General features: G+C 37.0%; 1 protein-coding gene across 1 annotated transcript; it reads left to right on the forward strand.

The window, feature by feature from the left end:
- Nucleotides 1–663: 663 nt before the first annotated feature.
- Nucleotides 664–20,782, forward strand: MFSD11 (major facilitator superfamily domain containing 11). Its single transcript, XM_032199625.1, has 14 exons — nt 664–891; nt 1,079–1,269; nt 2,730–2,785; nt 3,784–3,891; nt 4,327–4,406; nt 4,505–4,601; nt 6,806–6,864; nt 8,807–8,948; nt 9,535–9,575; nt 10,584–10,649; nt 12,581–12,706; nt 13,617–13,791; nt 14,791–14,926; nt 16,226–20,782. Exons 1-14 carry the CDS (start codon nt 882–884, stop codon nt 16,388–16,390), a joined length of 1,452 nt encoding a protein of 483 aa, XP_032055516.1. The 5' UTR covers nt 664–881; the 3' UTR covers nt 16,391–20,782.
- Nucleotides 20,783–21,158: the final 376 nt, after the last annotated feature.

Here is a 21,158-nt window from a genome sequence, read left to right on the forward strand (position 1 = left end):
AATTTAAAAATAATATTAAACATGGTAGCTGAGGTATGGATTTTGTTTTAGTCCTTTACTGTAGATAGCAGGTGTGAAATTTTGTGATTTGCCATTTACTCCAATTCTGGATTTCCATCCCTTTCTCTGTCTGGCAGTTAAGTGGGGCTTATGTTTCGATAGAACATACACAAGATTCTAACAGTAAAAAGCAACAATTCGGTCCATAGAAGGTGTGTGATTCCCTGTTTTAATTTTGCTGATATTTTAACAGAGATCTTCAAAATGAAAAGATCAATTGATCTTGAATTCATTAGTGAAAAATACCATAAAACAAACAAACAAACATACAACAGAATATTAAGTGTTTATTGTCGCTAAAAATGAATGTAGTTGCTTGAGACAAAGCAGTGAAATGTTATAAAGACCGTCTCCTCTCTTGAATCATGAAGATAATGAAAGGCAGAAGCAATGAGCAGAACATGTGCATTGGTAGCACTGAAGCACTTAACATTGGTTTCTCTGAAGTGGGAATCTTTTGCCCTTAGGAGTCACTCAGCAGATTTCCACACTTTCAAGTAGAGAAGAAAAAAAAAAAAAAAAAAAAGTGTACTTTCATAAAACTGCATTTCCCATAGTGCACAAGGGCTTTCTGGGCAGAGTCAGCTGATCCGTATTGTGAAATGTTCCCGATTTCCTGTCCAACATACATGGAAATGACTTGTGTGTACAAATGTCTCATCTTCCCTTTGTCAGGTGATTTAACAGCTTTTGGCTGGAATTCCGATCCAGAACAATGGCAAGAAACTGCATTGATTAACTAGCTTGATATTTAGAAAACAGCTTCGTTTGGTGGCAAGAGATGTCACGAAGAAGTAACTGCAGCCTGCTCTGTTAACTTCATGGGAGAAGGTAGGGAGAAGCTTGAATGTTACCTTTTGAACCTTTATTTTCCTTTTTGTTTTCCAAGTTACTGCCTTTGCTGTACATTATTTAAGACAGTCGCTAGATTTCTTGTTAGAACTAACAAGAAGCAATAAGTAATCATAATTTTTGAAGCATTCTTTCTTTTCCTTTTTTTTTTTTATTTTTTAAACAGGACTTTCAGTGGAAACTGAAGGGAAAAGGGACTTTATTTCAAGGGAAATAGAGGTTTTCCAGACTGAAGCTGAGGACTTGGCAAGAAAACACAAAATGTCTCCTGAATCAAAAAAACTTTTCAACGTACTTATTTTGGGAGTCTCATTTATGTTTATATTTACAGCTTTTCAAACATGTGGAAATATTGCGGTAGGTGTGAATTTCAAAACATGCCGCATTTGTATCACAGTTTTATTGTCTTTTGCTTTACTGGAGATTTTTTAATATACAATAGATAATTTTTTCTCCTTTCTTTAGGTTTAGCATTAACTAGATTAAGTTGATCAACTGGATATTTAAGCGGTTTATTTATTTAATATAGCTACATATGTAGCTGTGCCTGATTGCTTAGAAAAATAATTAATCATGTTAAATGTTAGAACTTCAATGTCTGCTTTGACACTTGCAATATTTAACAGTTGTATCTTTCATATTTCTGATTTTCCTACACAGTCCCTTTCAGAATATTTGACTAAGATGTTATTATTAACCCCTTTTTAATATGCCTGTAGTTTCTCCTAGAGTATCTTTAGACATTGAGGGGTATGAGGATAACATCTGACAAATAGTCAGACTTCCACAATTGCTAGTTCTGCCAAGTCACGTTCCATCTGAAGAAGAAATTTACTGCTAGTATATCTTGTGTATCTTTGCATGCTGAAGCAAAATTGGGAATAACATAATCCACATTTACTAATACAAGCACACTGCACTCTTACTGATTAAATGCTTAGAATCTGATAGACCAGATCCTCTGACTTAGTTGTTGACATTACTTTCAATATAGTTTTATGCTTGAAAGGCTGTTAGATTTCAACATACCTCTTGAGCTTACAGGCCTTAGAGCTTCTCTTTTCTTGTGTGTAAGAAGAATCCTTTCTAGATTCAGACATATAAATGCCCTTCCTTGCATTATAGAAATAATTGCTTACAACAGTTCTTATTAAAATCATTGCACAGCATGATACCATTTATCAGTACCTAAGTACAGCACAGCGAACATAGAAGTTCTGTTATGCAATGAATTTACAGCATCTCACTGAACTGGACCTAGTAATCATGCAATCATGTACTGTATTGTCATTAAAGTCATTAAAAGTGATTTTCAATCAGATCTGCCAGAGAATCCAGCTCATTACATGGTCTCATGATCACTAAAGCTGATTCAAGGGAAAAAAAAACGGAACAGGGTGTTGACAGGAAGACAGAAAGAATGGAAACTCTTAGCTGAAGTCCAGGAGTCAGGCTAAATTAAGAGTACAGCTTCAGCCTTTTTTCCCCCCACTTTTTACATGAAGATAGTCATGCATAGTTATCTAAGAGAGGTGTTTTGTGAAACAAGTTTTGGAAAATACTTGAAGATCTTGGTGAAATCATAGTATAATCCTAAAATACTTATTACTGCTTCAAACATAAATGTTTCCCTGCCAAATATCTCCTTCATCGTCAGTGTGGAGGTGTTGTGAGTTGTAATTAACACTCTAAATTAAGTACTTTGTAGGGTCTGTTAATGATAATTTCTAACATTTAATACTGACTTCAAACTAATGCAAATGTTTTCAAATTACAAGAGACATTCTAACATTATTTCATTTGATTTCTCCTCACAGCAAACTGTTATAACAAATTTAAACAGCACAGATTTTCATGGCAGCGGCTACACGAGGTAATTTACACAGATCTTACTACTTTGCTCCTTGCAGGGTGAAGCTAGTTATAATTGCATCTGGTAGAGATATAATCTCAAGAGATTCTAGTGTTCTGCTGACTCAAAGCAGTTTAAAATGTGGCATTCTTACACTTAGTCTAGTTTTATTCTGAATTATTAATTTCTAATTGAGCTACATGCCCGTTTTGTATATTTTCTTTGTAGGGAGAAAAGACATGCAGTCATCACATTCTCAGCTTTTTGTCTTAGGAGATGAAGAATGAAGTTTAAAACTTGCTAAAGCCTTGGTTGTTTGTCCATGTACACCTCTGTGCCTTTGTGTAGAATGGGTTGTTTGGATCAACTTGCAGGAAATACTGCAATGTAAATGTTTAAGGAGTAATCAGAAAGACAAGAAGAGAAGCAAGGTTCAAAGCTGCAAAATACCAATCTGATTGTTTATTGCACTGGCATAGCCAGACTCACCAAGTACAGTCAGGGAGCTTTTGTAAACCAATTGATCTGTCATATAGGAAAACCCGGTTGCTGCTGGGAAGGATTTACAGTCTCAATATAAATTAAAAGTACAGCTAGCACAAAATATGTCTATACAATTTCCATGGTGTATTTTATAGAAGCTGAAAATCTCACTAATAGATGAAAGAGCTTTTGGTACATTCTCTTGTAGAAGTACTGGGCACAAAATACAGTAACTGTTGGTAAGGCACAATTTGACAAATCCATGTTGTAAATGACAGGATGTGCTGGCCTGCAATAGTTTGGGACGTGATTCATCAGTCCTAGAAACATTGTACACTCCTATATTCCTAGACAGAGTGTAATGATTGCAGGTAATTAGTAAGAGAAAGGAAGGGAATATTTGAATATGAAAGTTAGGCAGTTACATAAGTTATCTATACTGATACTTTGAAATCAACTGAGCAGTCTTCTTAAACCAGCTGCATTTATAACCTGTATTTTAAGTACTTAACCATCTCTATTTTTTATTTATGCAGCATGTCCATTATTTATGGAGTATTCTCGGCATCAAACCTTTTCTCACCTTCAGTGGTTGCAATAGTGGGACCTCAACTCTCCATGGTTGTTAGTGGCCTATTTTATAGGCAAGTATTATTTTTGATTTTGTCTGCTTTCTTTGAAATGTCTTTCTGTCATTTTTTCACACAAAAGTACTCTGCCATACATGAAATTGCACTGGCTAAGCGGAGTGTCTCGCAGAGCTAGTGTATGTGTCAGGAGGTGAGTAACTTCAAGGTCCTTCAGGCTACTGGAAACAGAGTGTATTTTTTCCTCAGCATTTCCAGACTTTGCTGACTGTGGAGTTCAGTTTGTGGTCTCAGGTTAATGGCTACAGTAACAACATTCTGCATGCTTGGTGGAGTTAAAAGCTTACCTTTTTCACAGATGACCTGAACTATTTTCCAAGGTCATTTGGGTGACAGTAGAGGGTTTAGAAGAAGCCAAGTGAGATACCCATTTGTCAAAGAACTCTGTCCACTTTAAGTCTACATTCAATAAACAGATCTGTTCTCTTCCAGCTTGTACATTGCAGTTTTTATCCAACCTTCTACGTGGAGTTTCTACACTGCTTCTGTTTTTATTGGCATTGCAGCTGCTGGTAAGCGTTGCTCTTACCCTGCTCACTATTCTTCGCTATATTTGAATATACCTCTAAAACACTTCTATTTCCTGACCAATATCTTTTGTATATGACAGTGCTATGGACGGCACAGGGAAATTGCTTGACTGTAAATTCTGATGAAAACAGCATTGGAAGGAACAGTGGAGTATTTTGGGCACTCTTACAGTCCAGGTAATCTTTCTTTGTTAATATTTTTGGTTGTGTACACATTCTACTTTTTATATTTTTTGATAAATGGTAGACTGCATCAAAAAAAAAAAACCAAAAACCTTCATTGGCATGTTGCAGTCAATGAAGCAGAAGGGAAAGCAAAAGGGAAAGCAAAGAAGCAAAAATACTGTTGCTATTGTGCATTACAGAACACCAAATGAGAGCTACCTATTGCAAGTCTCTGCTTTTGATGCGCTAAAAATACACATTTCAGTTTTGGGACCGTTTGGTGTATGTAATAGAAATCTTGTTGATTTCGGAGGGCTGTGTTAATTTGTTTGAGGATCCTGAGCCTACTAATGAGCCCTAATGACCTTGAACTGCTTCACTTGGGACCACCACCTCCCTACCCCACCCATGTGCCTCCATTTAAGCTCAGTGCTGAGCCTTTACTTCTTCTGGAGCTGTGCTAGAGGAGAACTGGTCTCCAGTTCGTCTTGTTTAAGCCCTGTTGATCTGGACCACAATCCACAAAATGATTTCTCATCTTAGTTCTGCATTGTTACTGTGGACCTGTGTGGCAATTATTGGTTATGACTCTGGCCTGTGGATTGTTTTTTTTGACTTGATCTCTGGCTTGCTTTATCACCACAAGCTTGTTTGATGTTCTGGTCTCTTGGGTGACCCTATCTACAGTCCGTCTTTTGGCTTTCTTTACTTGGGGATGTGGAGTTGGCCTCTAGCTGGTAAGGTGCCTTCCCAGCTGGCTGTGTTACCCCCCCTTGGCTCCTAGCCTTCTCGCCCTGAGGGAGCAGTTGAACCATGCTGCTCACTGATGAGCTTCCAAAAGGAAGGTATTGAAGGTAGAACTGGCAGCTGGAAGTCAGAGAAGAAAGCGTATGTTTTTTGTTGATAGTTCTCTGAAGTTAAGCTTAATGCGTTGCAGCAACTAAAAAAAGCCAACAAAATGCTCAGCCTCAACAAGGGCAGTGGATGCTGTGTTCCTGCCTTAAGAAAGCTTGCCTTTGAATGTTTTGTGCAGAAAGGGTTTATCCATCTTGGGAGAATGTAATGCAGTTTAAGTATAGGGAAAAATAACAACAACATGCTTGAAAATAGAGCTCTAGATTTGAGGAGACATTAAAAAGGCTGGGCCAGTCAGTTTGGAGAGAAGGTGGCTGAGAAGGGTTACTCATGGGTTACCAAAACATGAAGGTGGCAGATGAGCTGAGTGTAAAGCTGTTACTCACCAAATGCTGGAGCTCTAGTTGCTTGGTGAGGCTGGAGGAGGATTGGTTTGGAACAGCTGAGGTGCTTATTCCCACGACGGATTATAAACTTCTGGAACTTGCTGCCACAGGAGGGTTTGAAGTTGGGCAGTGTCAGCAAAACCAAAAAGGGAGCAAAGAAATTCATTGATGGCAGGTCCACAAATGTATCCTGAAGGCAGATACCTCTTACCACTGCTTGTACAGTAATTCTGGATATTGGGAGGTAATGAGGGGAATGAATCACAGTGTTTGGGCTGCTGAGCTTGTGCTAAATTGCCTTGCTAATGCTGTTGGGGAGATAGAATGCTGCATTAATGGAACATCAGTATGAGGCAGTGGTGTGCTTGTTCTGTCCTTTAAGTTTCATGTTCAGGAATTAACGTCTTGGTACTTTACCAGAGGAGCAATTTCTACAATCCCAACTAATCGTGCTTTACAGGAAATAAAATGCATGGTTTTACATGAGGAAGCTTCACTCTTAGGCTGTTTTGAGTCACCGTTCATTGTGAGTTAATGTACTTCAGGAAGCTATAGGTCAAAACAGAATTTCCCTTGAGCTGTTGACAACCAATTTAGCATGGCTGGGCCAATATTTCAGGCAAGGCACGTGATTCCTAGGGAAGCACTGCAACATTCTTTCTATAGATAGGCCAGTTTTCTAAGCTATGCTCAACAAAATCAGGGAGAGAGGCAACTTAGATGGTTAATTTCCTTGGTTTTGCTATCTTGTTGTGTATTGATTCCTAAAAATGAATGCCTACTATTATGGCAAAAAAAATCCTCTACTGTTTGAAATATTGTATGGAGTTAGCAATTTATGTGGAGAATGATTAGCTTCTTTTTCTTTCACAATTCTCTCACTACTTTTGCATATAATAGTATTACCATGATGCTATAACCTTAATCTAACCACAGAAAGTGCTGCTTACCTGTGCTGTCTTTTTTTTTTTGCAGCTTATTTTTTGGAAACCTCTACATATACTTTGCTTGGCAAGGAAAAACTTACATAACAGGTGGGTATTACTTCTTTGTGGGAAACTATCCTTCGGTGTATAGTAACATGAACATATGAAATAACTGGAAAGCAGCAAGAAACTTGTACGATACCCAATAGACTGTATTTTTAGAGGATGTTTTGATTCAGTGCTCCACAGTACACACAGCCCTTGTATTTTGTATGTTGGTTTTCTGCATGCAGTGCGCTTTGGATAACTTCTTTTAGGATATTTCCTACAAAGTTATTCAAAATGCTAGTTCAGAATGAAGTTTTCTGTGGTAGCTACCATGGGATTTTCCTCTGTGCACATGCATGCCAAAACACTCACGTTTGTTGGGAAAGGTGTTCTGGAATGACTGTGTTTAATATGAATGCTATCCCATTCCAGAGTAAGTTCCCAGTGTAGACCATGATTATAAATCAGATTGGAGACTGATTAACCTATGAAATAAAGGAATAAAGTTTTCTGGCAACTGCTGAAGTCAGTAAGGCAAGCTGGGTAGGGCTATCTGTGAAGAAAGCTGCAATAGTGAAGATAGAGCAAATCGTAAGACTTTAATTACAAAAAAAAAATATGCTGGAAATTTATTAATAAATAGGGTTAATTGACCTGGTCTGTAATGATCATGAGAGTTGTTTTATTTTATTATTGTGGTCTTACAAACTAAAATATCTAGCTGAATGACTATAGCAGAAATAGCCTTGTCTATTATATGTTAGAAAAATTGTTCAATCAGGAATAAGATGTTGACTTCTAAATGATAATTATCATGCTTTAGAAATGCTGCTCTGTTGAAATGAGTAGTCGTGTCTCTGTTAGATATATCTTCTCAGGTTCTCTACAGACGTGGTCTTGGTAGCACTGCACAGGTTAGTTTTGAAAGGTCAGCTCCCACATTCCATCATCTTTAGCACAGAGACTTGAATGCTACTGAAAGTACAGGAGGCCTTGAAGTTCTGTGCATTCTAGATTTCATTGCCCTTGCTAACCACAGAATACAGCAATTTATTATCAGAGTTCTGCTGTTACATTTACCTTCATCTTTAAATGGAAGACACTCTTGATGTCTTGAGACTTCTCTTTATTAAAAGATAGCTGTAGGTCTTGGAAGGTTTGACATTGTTTAAAAATCAATTCCTCCTTCCTTTTACTACCTCTATGAGAACATTATAGGTATTTTGAAGAGGAAGCACATTTTCTTCTTGATGTATAATCATACACTGGTTATTCTTAATTGACATAGAACAGCTTCCTGCTTACCTTTAAGCTAAAGTGCGGTAAATATAAGCACAGACAATGTCCTCAGGTTTTTACGTTAGTTCTGTCACAGTTATTTGCTGTTTCTTGGTGTTTTTTTCCCCTCACTAATGTTTGCAAATAGGAATGACTTTAGTGTTGCAGGTTTTCCTGTGCCAAACAAGTTGAGTAGTGTGCCAGAGCAGGTGCAGAGGGCAGTAATTACCTTCTTCCATCAACACATTATGTCCTGCGTCAGTTATTGAGATTTCAGTGGTTTTAAGGCCTTTGTAGTTTACAGGCCTAATAGTTTGATGTTAGTGTTAACATTTGTGATGCTGGTAAGAGTTTTTTTTTTAGAAATCTGAAAGGTTTTGGCATAGCTTGTCATCTCTACTCTAAATTATACAAATCTTGAAAGACATACTTTATTCTTCTAATAATTTATGCACTTCCATTGCTAATTGGCTCCTCCTTGGCTATAGCATGTGAGAGAATTAAGGAACACTCTTTAACATAACAATATTTTATGAGCATCATAAAACTGAGATAGGAATTTAACAGCAGCTGGGTTCTTTTTGCTCCATATGCAACATAAGTTTTGAAAATTGGTATGCATTTTAAACACAAAGAAGTATCCCTGTATTAGTTCTGTGAAGGTAGTTGTCTTACTTTGAATTACTTCTGCACATCTAGTTATGACTCTTACTTGCTTTTCCAGAGAGCGATCGCAGAACTGTCTTCATTGCGCTGACTGTTATCAGTCTGGTGGGCACAGTTCTCTTCTTTCTGATTAGGAAACAAGAGGACACAAAAGCTCCAGGGGAGGCAGATTCTACTAATGAAATCCCAGGGGAAAGCTCGTAAGTGTTTATGGCAAGTGTTTTCTTTGCTGATTGTTAAACATATAGCTACCTTTCATCATCTTTCTTGCCCTCATCAGTCCAGGTTAAGGGATGTAACGAGCAGAAATTATTCCCTTCCTTTTTATAAGTTTTCTTGCATACTGATATGTTTGTTGCATCCTCTCTAAATGTATAGAGGCCACAGCTGAATACATTAGAAATGCTTAGGTAGGCAGACAGATTCAGTCCAGTTTTGTCTGAGACATCATTTTAGATATCTTTGTTTAATTAAAAGGACAATGAATGTGTTAGAACATCATGAACAGGTATGCTAGTGAAAAAAGTGCTCATTGTGGAAAAATGCTCAGAAGGTCTGTTGAGTAGGTTAATTTTTGAATGGCATTCACTTGCCCAGAAAGCAAATACAACTTGTGGTCAGTAGTTTAAAGTCTCAAACTTCTAACAATATATTGACATATTCTGGTATATAATGCTGGCCTAAAAATATACAGTCACTTTGAAAAATGAGTTCAGTTGCTTTCCAGCTTGGCAATGAAATGTGGCTATTCTTTTCCCATTTTGACTAAGTCATTTGCTTCCCCAGGTCTGCACAAAACAAAATGACAAAAGCAGTGGATGCCTTTAGTAAGTACTATTTAAAATGAGTTGCTTCAAAAAAATGCTAACATATCTTTTACAACTCTCCATGATTCTGCTGAGGTGTGATAATGTACAAATCACTGAGAACAAAAAAAAAATTTGCAGGCAGATGAGGTTAAGAATTCGGTTATTCCACTTCAAATATAGAACTTCAGGTCTGGTCTACAGGAGAAAATGAATGCCAAATGGCAATGGTTTTCAGACCAGCGATGACCACTCACATAGGGTTATGGGACAGAATTCTGAGCCTCATAAGAATTCAGATTTCTATATGGATATTGGGCTGGCTTCTTATGCTTCAAAAGTGCTCCTTCCAGATGGCTGTGTCATAGAAACAAAGTTGGACTGCAAGCAAAGATTTACAGTGACTTATACAGATAAGCTCAAAAACAGCAGGTCACTGCTTGGGAAAGCTACTGCATGAAAGTAAAGTTTTCTTCTCCTTTATGCTGTTATGTTAGTAGAGAAGTTGTATATTGTTTTATTTTGTCACCAAATGATACCATTTAAGTCAGCATTTTTGAACTGGACTGTCCACAGTTTCACTAACATGCCATATCAAACTTTGTAACTGTTAGTTTGTTTTGAGAACATGGAGATCTTCATGGGAAAAAAAAAAAAGCATTTATTCTTTTTGGAGATAATCACCATGAACTGAGAGTACAAAAATACAGTGAGTTTAAGAAAAAAACAAGAACAAAAAAACTGTCTGCTAATTCTGAGATCGTTTGAAAACTGCATCTCCTGCTTTAATATTTCCCTCTCTCGCATTTCTTACAAAAAAAAAAAGTTTTAGGATCAAAACATTTTTTTTTTTTAAAGCACAAGTCAAGGTCTGTCTGTTTAGCACTCTGTAATTTTTTTATTTCAGTAAAGTCACAGTTTGAATAATTTCAACTTATTTCTGCTTTAAGCAAAGAGCAAAAGAAAGTGCAGATACTCCTCATAATGTTAGTGGAAGCTGTATTAATTTCTATTATTGTGTCTTTATAGAGAGATCTGTAAAGCTAAGCTTCACCAAGGAGATTCTGCTTCTCAGTGTTACAACAGCCTACACAGGTATGAAGCAAGCAGAGAGTGTGTAATGATGTAGCAGCGTTGGGGCATTGTTAGGGATTTTAACCAATAACCATATAAAGTGAATTGTGATTCTGTATCTCCACAAATGTTACTTGAACATTTCAGTTATCTTTGAATGAGTTACTCATTTATGACATTTCTATGTTCTGGAAAGTGTTTCTGTATGAGAGGAGGGGTGTACCTAAGGCTGCTAACACTGGCATATAATGATACTTGTTTTGGTATGCTTCAGGGTCACCCAAATTGAGAGTTAGGCAAAATTTATGTGGCTAATTTTAATGTAATTTGGTGTTGTGCTATCAGTAGTTTATATTCAATCCAACTACATTACATTTGAATTACAATTTTTGCAGATTACACTTTCAGTATCACCTTTACTAGGCTTGTAATGAGATGTGGGGGGGATTTCCCAATAGAACCTAGGCTAAAACAAAGACTAAGTAAAAGTTAAGCCATTTTTGTGTTTAGTATTTACAGTGGTAGGAGCTCTCTTTTTATCAACTTTAGTTAAACTTGACCTGCCATCGTTAGACCAAATTATGAGCTGTAGAATAAAAATGCATTTATTTTTGCTGTATATTAAAGCACTTCTTCCACAAAAATAAATAAAATAAAATGCTCAAAATATTCAAATTAAGTTTTTGGAAAGATAGATGTATCTTTCGAACCTCAACTCTGAGTTTCCATTATGAAAAATTAAGTCTTGTAGGTGAAAAGAAACTTTAAAATGTGAGTAAATTAGAAATGGTGCCATAAGGTCTGCCAAAGTTTGCAGTCACTTTCCAGTGGAAGTAGTGATAGTGGTGCAAACTGACTTAAGACCTACTAATTTGAGTTGCAAGTTACTTCACAGCATTTCCAGTGTTGTGTTAACCCAAATTAACTTGAAGTCCTCATACAACAGGAATGTGAAGCAAGATAATGAGGCAACGGGGAGTTTGGTCTTGCCTGATTAATTTGAAATAGGGCCTGAAGGTATGTGGAAAAAGTCAGTTCAGTTTGGAAGAACCATCTGCTGCCATCTGGTGGCTCTTGGTCAATATTGCCAGTTTATAGGAAAGCTCAATTTAAGGTTAACAAAAGTTTTTACGTCCCCCCACAATATGGTCTGATTAATAAGACTGATCACAGCTTTGAGGCTGTGCAGTTCACATACCATGTTAGATATCCTGCTACTGGTAGACCAGTAAGTGGTGTACTGTGTTTTTGCAATAACAAAAGACAGAGGTGAATGAGAAACAGATTTAGTTTATAACTTTTTTATTAAGCATTACACTTTATATTCTTTTAAATATAACTTCTATTAAGAAGCTAGTATTTTCACACTGTTTCCTTTTGCTACATTACTTTTCTTCACAACAATGACAATAGAAAGAAAGAAGAATTTTAAAAAATAGTTGTTCTTGCTCAGTTTAGTTCATTATGTGTTTGGAAAAAGTAAACAATTCAGTCTAAAAATACTACCTATTTGTTGGAATTTGGAGATGCAGGGGTCTTACAAATACTATAATCTAGGGAAAACCATCTTAAACTGAAATTGCTTCATTTCCTCGGTTATTTTAAGTGTTGTTGCACATAGTGCTTTCCATTTGAATGAAACTCCAAAGATCTTGAGAAATAAAGATGCAAACTATATATTAAGGGTATACAGGAACTGTCAACAGCAGCAGTACTGACTCTAAGTGCATCTGACACTAATTAGAGTGGCAGTTTTTTCTAATGTTTACATAAACTGGCATAGGAAATTATTGTAATTACATAGCTTAAAAATCCTCTTGTTTCCTTCTGTTATGTTTACCTCATTAAAATACGTATTTGAAAGTTACTTTAGGGAAAAACATTTAGATACAATGTTTTTTCATTAGCTTTGTAATAGCTCATCTGTCAGTTTTGTTTGGTTTTCTTCAAAGGTTTGGAATTAACATTCTTTTCTGGAGTATATGGAACATGTATTGGTGCTGTGAATAGGTTTGGTGGTGACGAGAAAAGCCTTATTGGTCTCTCTGGTATTTTTATTGGCGTTGGAGAAATTTTAGGTGAGTCTAAACTTACCACTTTCTAGAGGAGAAAGGGTTTAAGATGTAGTTATTCAAAATGTTTTTTTGTGTTTGGCTGAATAGTGCCTTTCAAGCTTTTAGCAACGATTACGTGAACAAAAAATAAAATCTCAAATAAAATTGTCAGCATGGTTCTTTATTGCACTGTGAATTATATCGTACGCCATGTAAAATGAATGCAAAGTAGGATGTGAAATACTGTTGGCTATGAATCTTAAGATTTTGTGGTGTTCTTGGGTTAGTGCAGAGGAACACAAAATTTAGGATGGGAGAAACTTGCATTTGGTAATTTTCAGCATTTTTGATATTTTGCTCTTAAATTGTATTCTCTTTACATTTATTATTTAAATGATAACTGTTTTTCATTAAATACACAAGATTTTTCTTAAAAGCTTGTGTTAAATGATATTTGATTTTTAAATAAAACTGAATATAGATAGTGTTAATATATATTTTTTGTTAAACTCAAGTACTGCAGCATTTAAACACATTTTCTGTTGGCAAGTAGCTTGGCTGCATAGAGAGATGCATGCTTTTGCAGCTACAAAAGCTAAACATAAGGTTGTCCCTTTTTACTTTATAACATTGTGATCCTGGAGGAAACAGTAGCCTGGCAAAATATCTTGCAAAAAGATTAAGTGTTGTCTTCAGCACTCATCTGATGAATCCCCTGCCTACATTTTCTCAGACATCTCCAGCAACCCAGAGGTTCTGTCATCTGGCAAGCTGGTCTGGCAGAGCTGGCAAACTCCTTGGGGCTGGTTTCATTTAACATGGGGGAAGTTGCAGCATGTTTACATCATTTTTCAGTTTTCAGTATTTTAAGTTTGGTTCTGTTCTTTATCTCTTCATTTCTGATTTAATTATTTGATCTTTTCCATTTCTACAGGTGGAGGAATCTTTGGTTTACTGAGCAAGAATAATCGCTTTGGCAGGAACCCTGTTGTGATGCTAGGCATCATTATTCATTTCATAGCCTTCTATTTAATTTTTATAAACATGCCAAATGATGCCCCTATTGCTCCCATGGAAGGAACAGATGGTGTTGCTTATATGATTCCAAGGTATGTAAGCTCTTTGCTCTGGCTGGTATATCTCAAGATGTATATAAACAGCCTGTGCTTCTAACAGAAAACTCCTTGAAGCTGCTTCCCTTTGTAGAGACTAAGCCTGTAGAAAAGGCTTTTGGGAGTTCTTGGTATATTTATGTTAGATATTCTACCAGTGTACACTCATTTTAAGAATTTAAAAAAGCATGAGGATATTTGGCAGCAATTATGCCATTTGAGAACATGACTCTTACGGGTGTGACCAACAACTGTTGTGCTAGATGTCAGGAACTTGGTTTAACTGTTAGGCTCAGTTTTACAATAGCATAGAGCACCAGCCTTGTCCTGTAGCTCTAGTTTCCAAAGTCTTTGAAAGCTCTTTGTTGAAGTCCACTTGATCTAGTTTGAGCTGTGCTCTGCCTGTCTTATACTGCTCAGTGTTAGGGAAAGAACATAGGGAGCTTTCTTATCTCATCACTGCAACCTTCTTTTGGGGTGTATCTTTGCCAGTTTGCATGAAGCTCGTGTTGTCAGTTTGTGCAGGCACAGCTGCTAAGATGCAATTATAAGCATTTGTGCCTGTACAGGCACCTTTTTTTTTTTTTTTTTAACTGGAGTATCGTTCTGCAATATGAATTGGTCTTTCTTTCGTATTCCGACAGTTTCTGTGACTTCACCATATGTGTCTTAGCTTTCAATCACTACCATGTGGGTTTTGTGGCTCCAGGCACCAAAATGAGTTTTTAGCAATTCTAATTCAGTTTAGAATCAATTGTTGGTAATACTAACAGAAGTCTTGGCATTCAAGCAATTAAAATCTGATGAAACTATTCTTTTTGCCAGCCAAATGTTCCCAGTTCTTTTCCAGTGAAATTTAAAGTTTGGTAACTTTCTTCCATTCTCCATTTCCAAGTAAGTCTGCCAAAAAATAGTTCGTAGGCTTGTACACTAGTTTGTAGCTGTGTAAGCTGTTTGAATGAATGATTCTCAAATTTGGTTTGCTCTTTCCTTCAGCAAAGAGGTGGCCATATTCTGCAGCTTTCTGTTGGGCCTGGGAGACAGCTGCTTTAATACCCAACTCCTCAGCATTTTAGGATTCCTGTATTCTGAAGACAGTGCTCCTGCCTTTGCCATCTTTAAGTTTGTTCAGGTACTACCTCTCACAGTTTTTTGAATGTAAGGTTGTTGGAATATTATTGAATATCATGTTGGCTTCTTTATTGAGCTCAAGAAAATGTTATTTCCACAAAGGATGTGAACCTGCTTTTCACAGAGGAGTTCTCAAGTAGGAGTAGCTTGATTGTATAGCTTGCTGTGATTATGTAATCAAACTGCTATTACAAGTTGTGAGGGAGATTAGAAATACTGGAAACTCTTGTTTAAAGTCAGAAGACTTGCACAGTTAAGCAGGCTTGAGTTTTATGCAAATATTTGTCTATGGAATTTATTTACTTAAGTTTTTAGTTACAGGATTGAGTTAAAAGGAAAAAAAGTTTAAGTATTGGTTGAAGAGTTTGAAGGTGTTGTGTTATGTCATTGGGTGTTACCAGGTGGGTATGCAGACAAAAGAAAAGTATTTTTTTTTTTACCTGTTTTTAAGTTGTCATAATGCCAAAACGGATGTATTTATGCTAGCTGGAGACTCAGTGAAAAGTCTTCATATGTGTGTTCTGGATAGATCACTTTGCTCACAGGAATTAACCCTGTTTGATACTGATGGGTTAAGATCTGCGTTAATCAGAGGTGTCAGTAGGAAAACTGAGGTACAAGGCATTGAAATGATTCACGGATGGTCACGCCATAATAAATTAGTGCTGGCAGGAGAGTCCAGGGTGTGTCCAGTTTAAAAGATTATCATTGCTTGCCTTAGGGCTTTTATCTTCTGTGATATTTTTTTTTCTGGTGCACCGCTCCATCTTATATATCTTCTCAGTGATATTTAAAATCTGAGATAGACAAGAAAGGTAAAGATTCTTTATGCAAGCTCTAATGAAAACTTTACCCTTAAAAAGGATATACTGCAAGCGAGCAGCAATGCCTGTCAAAACTTCCAGCTATTTTGGTATAGAATATTTTGTGATGCTGTAAAACTGAAAATAGGTTTTCTGGATTTTGTCCTAAAGCCTTGGCTGTGTTGCTTCCAGACAAAATGTTTTGAAATACCAGAGAACTGCACTTGCTATGCAACACATGCTTTTGGATGTGGTGTTCGCTTTCTATAGCTTATGCTATTTAAATAACAAGTTAAAACTAAATCTGTTGTATATCAAATCAAGGCATATGTTGAGGTATAATGAAGTTTAAGATGGCATACCTTCTAAAGAAGTGTATCAAGGGATGCATGTTAACTACGTGTATCAGTTCATATATCACTTTGATCATTCTTATATACCAATGCTGGACTGGATATCTACACATACGGTCTTTATCTTTGCTTTTGTTTTCTCAGTCCATCTGTGCAGCAGTTGCATATTTCTACAGCAACTACTTCCTTCTGCAGTGGCAACTTCTCATCATGGTGATTGTGGGCTTCTTCGGAACAATCACCTTCTTTGCAGTGGAGTGGAAAGCAGCGACTCTTCGTGCCCGTGGCTCTGAGTACAGCAGCATTTGATCTAGATACACCACACGTAGTCCAACGTAAGGAAAAGCAGAGGCACACTACTGCCAAGTGATGTGGGAAGGTGAAAAGATCGAGTTGAAGAGATTAAGATGGAGGAAGCTACTCCTAAACTGCCATCAGTCTAACTGAACACAAAACATGGGAGGAAAAAATGCCAAGTCTGATAGCCTTTTTTCTTTAATCAGCTGAGTGTGGTATGCATGCTCTTAAAAACCCCGTGTTAGAGATGGAAGCAAATAGGGACTTATGTATTGAACAATTCTGTTCTAAGCCATACCTTTCTGAAGGTGTAATTGCCTAATTTCACTCTATTATTCACTACAGAATTATTTTTCATATATTATTTTTTACCTATGTTCTAGTTCTGCAGACACTTGAGTTCTTCTATTGAACGAGCAATACTTTCATTAGGTGTTATTACAGAGTGTGTCTGTACAACTGAAAAATGAATTCGTCATTGACTTGTTCAGCAATTAGATATGCAGAAGTATTTCTGTGGGAAATGTTGCCTTACTACTTTAACTGAAAGTCTTCAAATTCTTGTTTACAAGAATTTGCTTCACTTAGTCATCTTAAAGACATGATCCTGTGAAGTACTGGTATTTGAAAACAGCTTGTAGGCTCAGCATCTATCAGCATTGAACTGTGTTGGGGTCGCTGCTGTAACTTTCTCAGGGTGGTGCCATATGAAGGACCACAAGACATGGCTTCCATCTTAGACTTCCAAATAGTCCTTTTGAGTTCGCTGAAACCTTCATCATAATCTGTGATGGAAGCATTGTCAAACGGACCCAGAATGTGAACTGTAAGAACAATCTTTTGGTGTTTATTCTACAGCATAGTCTAAAAATACCTGAGGCGATTGACGTAAGCTGTTTCGTTCAATATATTTTGGGAATACTGTACTGTAATCTCATTCTGCAAAATGTGAAAACATGCTGAATAGCACAGCAACTAACTCTTAATCCAGAACTGTTGTAGATGGTAGTCTAATGTAGGCAGCAAACGCAAAACCACCTTGATTTTATCCATCTACATGACTTTAATTCTTGCAGCATTGTTTGCATCCAGCAGACAAGATGCAGCTGAGAGCAGATAAGGAAGACTGAGAAAGGTGTGTCTTTCGACACTCCTATTTTTAGAAAAGTACTGTTTGTTAGCCTTTTTATGTATAGTCAGAATGCAAATGTCTTATTTTTGAAGACATTTTAAAAAAAAGTTGACTCAGAGTATATGTCAGTAGCTCCTACATGTCATAACTACGTAGGTGTACCTGAGGTTGGACTTGTTGAGGGAGTGCAGTATCTCCCGTGACATTTGCTGTCACTTTTACTCTCACAGGGCATGCAGCACTACTCCCGTGAAGCACAGCTGTCTTCATGCACAATAAAATAGCAAAGAATTATTTTAGAGGCATACAGAAAGATTTTAAATTCACTCCAGGTTCTTGCTGTGAGTTAGTTCAGAGGGTGTTAGGGAGGATTAGAGGGCACCTGAACATTTGGCAAGCAAAGAAATGTAAGGACAGGCAGGAAAGCCCTTGTGTATTCCCAGGAGATTTAATGAATAATGTTAAAAAAAAAAAAAAGCACACAGACTGAGGGGTTATTGAAGTCATTCCAATTTGTCAAACTGGATGTTCAGTATTCAGTCAAAAGTGAGTAGCAGCACTCTAATGCTCTTATCCACTCCTGTTCTCCTGTAATTGGAACCATACTATTTATATCTTGAACACCTGAAGGTATACATCTTAGGTAATAGGTTATACATCGTGGATGACAGGACACTGTCAGTGATGACATTTCTCTTGTTGCTATGTATTTGTATTTTCTTCCAAATACTGTAAGTGATCAAGTCTTTTTTTTTTTTTTAAGATAAGGAGTTCTTTTCTGTCTGATTATTTGTGGGACCTGTTTTTGCTGTACATATCAACAAGAGAAGGACTGAAAGTCCACAAGGAACAACTTTGTCTTACAGTACATGGGAAGGGAAAACGATTCTCAGGTCTTGTGGTAATGAGTAACTTACAAATGCATTTAAAGTGATGCAGCTTAATTTTAGCTAGGTAATGCCTCTCATGAGGTTGCTTTTAAAATTGATCCCTTTTAATGAACTTCTATGGTGTTCATCTGCAGCATAAGAATTATATCAACTATTTTATTAGGAATTGAAGGAAATCTCTAAGTTTGTGTAGCTTCAGCAAGCATTTTGAAGCCGGCTTTCAGGGATCCTAATGAACTAGGACTTGTGCACGTTCAGTATGTATGTGAATCAGATGTTTTACTCTTTTTTCCCCTCTTTCTGTTCTGCTTGGTCTGACTCAATATTGGATGATGTTAGAAGGCCATTCAGAACTATTTATTGGGTTATTGAAGTGAAGTATTATTGCTCTGACAAGTTTTACAAGGCTATCTGTGATGCAGTTTAGAGAATTTCATGGATTTCATTTTTTATTTTACTATTAACTAAGTGTACCTTGTACCTTTTGATCTTAAGAAACCGTTCTCAGTTGATCAAGCTGGCCATGACACATGATTGCCTTTCACTTATTTCCTTGATTTGTTGGGTAATAAAAATCCACACAGCAAAACTCAATAGTTTGGTCAGAATTTTTGGTAGAGCAGTATGAAGAATAGGAATGCTGGCATCCATTATCATTCCATCTCTTAATCTTTTTATCAGTATTTACCAGCCCTGAGACTATACCCCATTCATTTCGCTTCCTTGATCTTTGAACGATTTCACGTTAATCTGAGTTGTAAGCTTACTGTTTATTTCAGTGGGATTTGAAAAAAGGCTTTTGCTGTATTTGTGCTATCATGGTTTTGTTTTATGTTAGAGATTTTATCTTTAAGTGAAAGTACACATTAATTTGCTTAGGCTTATTAAAAACATCTTTTTTTTGCTGCTTGTATCCTTTTACATTGTTACTGAAGTCTAATATCCTGACGTATCACATCCAAGTTTTTCAAACAAATGTTAAGCGGAAATGAAAACTGATATTCATGATTTCTGAGTGCCAAAGAAGCTGCTGTAAATTAGTCTTTCATGCATATCGTATAAGCATACCTATATTTTTGTCTTGCCAGTTGGTTTTCCTTCTGATATAATATGAATGTATGCAAAGAGAATTTCTACAGCTTTAGACCTTGTTCATAATTAAGTTATGTCCTTCTTATTTTTGTTGTGATCATTTCATTTGGTACAACCTATGTTAGAAAGCTGAGATAAACAAGGGAACCATTCATAAAACGTTCTTTTTAAGTCTGGTCTTTATAATCTTTTGCTGATACATCTAAACTAATAAGGGATATCTGGGGGAAGTCATGACTTTTACTGAGGTCCTGTCTTAGTAGAAGCCCTCCTGTGGTGTGCCTATTTAAAAGCTACAAGTCTGCTGGTAAAGTTCCCTACATTTTTGTGACCAGTTTAAGCTGTATGGGAAACACCTTCCTGGTGGGGTTTGTTGGTTGAGCTTTGTGAAGAATAATTTTAGTGTAGAAAACTGTAAATCTGGGGCCTTTCATGAGTTGACCAGACTGAGAAAGCTCCACTTGCCTTTCTGCTAACTCCACTAGTTTACTTCAGCTGGGGAATGTGGTTCCCCTGACAGGCTACATTAAATGCCAGTGAGTAATGCTGCGGAGGTTGCCTAGGAGTCTGCCTCTGCTTGAAAAGTAGGCCACGCATGAAGAGAGCTTCACGTTTTCTAGAGCAGTGTTTAATTGTTTGCTGTCAGCAAAAGGAAGAAAACCAAAAAGGCAGAGTTCAAGGTGGAGCTGAAGTCAAGAAGCAAGCTGCTTGTCATTCTGATGTGTCCGCATTGGTTCAGGAGCAGGGGTGAGAGTCTGTCGGTTGTTGTTTTTGCAGATAAATTCAGAATGACACTTTGATAAGCTTAATTTTGGAAATTATGTTCATGCCACAAGAGAAGCACTAATGACAGTGGAAGAAACTGCCCTAAAGAGGAACAGAACGAAACTGAACTGAGGATAACGCTTCACAGCAGGCACACGGAGGGGATGCTTTGTGCAGCTGAGTTTGGGCACATAGCTGCAGCTGCTGGAATTAACTCAATTTCTGTTTGTTTCATGCTTTTTCTGCTGTCTTAGTTACTTCAGTTGTTGAATGTCCTCTTCCGAGCTATCCTGTCATTTCTTTACACTTTGACATTGTCAAATTCATTTTAAGTCTAATGGTTGAAAACTCTTTTACAGAAGGTGTGTGTAGGTTTGAATTGATGATGCATTAATTGAGAACAGGCTCACATTTATCCTAATGAAGACACTGATTTCAAGTGTATTGAATGAAAACAGCCTCTATTATATTTCTTTACATGGTCACAGCCATGCAAATAAAAATGACAGACAATGATTTTGTTAATATGCTGGTGAAGTCATCTGAATTGCTTTTAAACACTCCAGAATGGTGGGGGGGGGGGGGGGGGGGGGGGGGGGGGGGGAACAACTTTGTAAAGAAAAAGAGATGGTCTTAACTGATGGATCTCTGAAGTATTTTGTCATCTGTAAGGACCTGCTTAGGAAAACAAATGTTTTGTGCTAGGCAGCCTTTTTGAGCAACTTAATTCTAGCTATGGCATAGGCTAGAGAAATGTCATGAGGAAATGAGGGTGGCTGATTCAGTCCTGGCCCATTCCATCTCTGTGTGGATTTAAGAACCCATCTTTCACAAAGTGATCCTGTTGGTAAGAAGAGAATGATCCAATTTTTTTTTTTTTATTCCTCTTCCATTCCCCTTT

The sequence above is a fragment of the Aythya fuligula genome, chromosome 18 (assembly GCF_009819795.1).
Source record: "Aythya fuligula isolate bAytFul2 chromosome 18, bAytFul2.pri, whole genome shotgun sequence".
Taxonomy (NCBI): Eukaryota; Metazoa; Chordata; class Aves; order Anseriformes; family Anatidae; genus Aythya; species Aythya fuligula.

Excerpts from the sequence above, each read along its gene's own strand:
- MFSD11 (XM_032199625.1), top strand. Across the intron at positions 2,786-3,783 it reads CATGGCAGCGGCTACACGAG|CATGTCCATTATTTATGGAG; the intron begins GTAATTTACACA and ends TTATTTATGCAG. Across the intron at positions 14,927-16,225 it reads CCATCTTTAAGTTTGTTCAG|TCCATCTGTGCAGCAGTTGC; the intron begins GTACTACCTCTC and ends TTGTTTTCTCAG.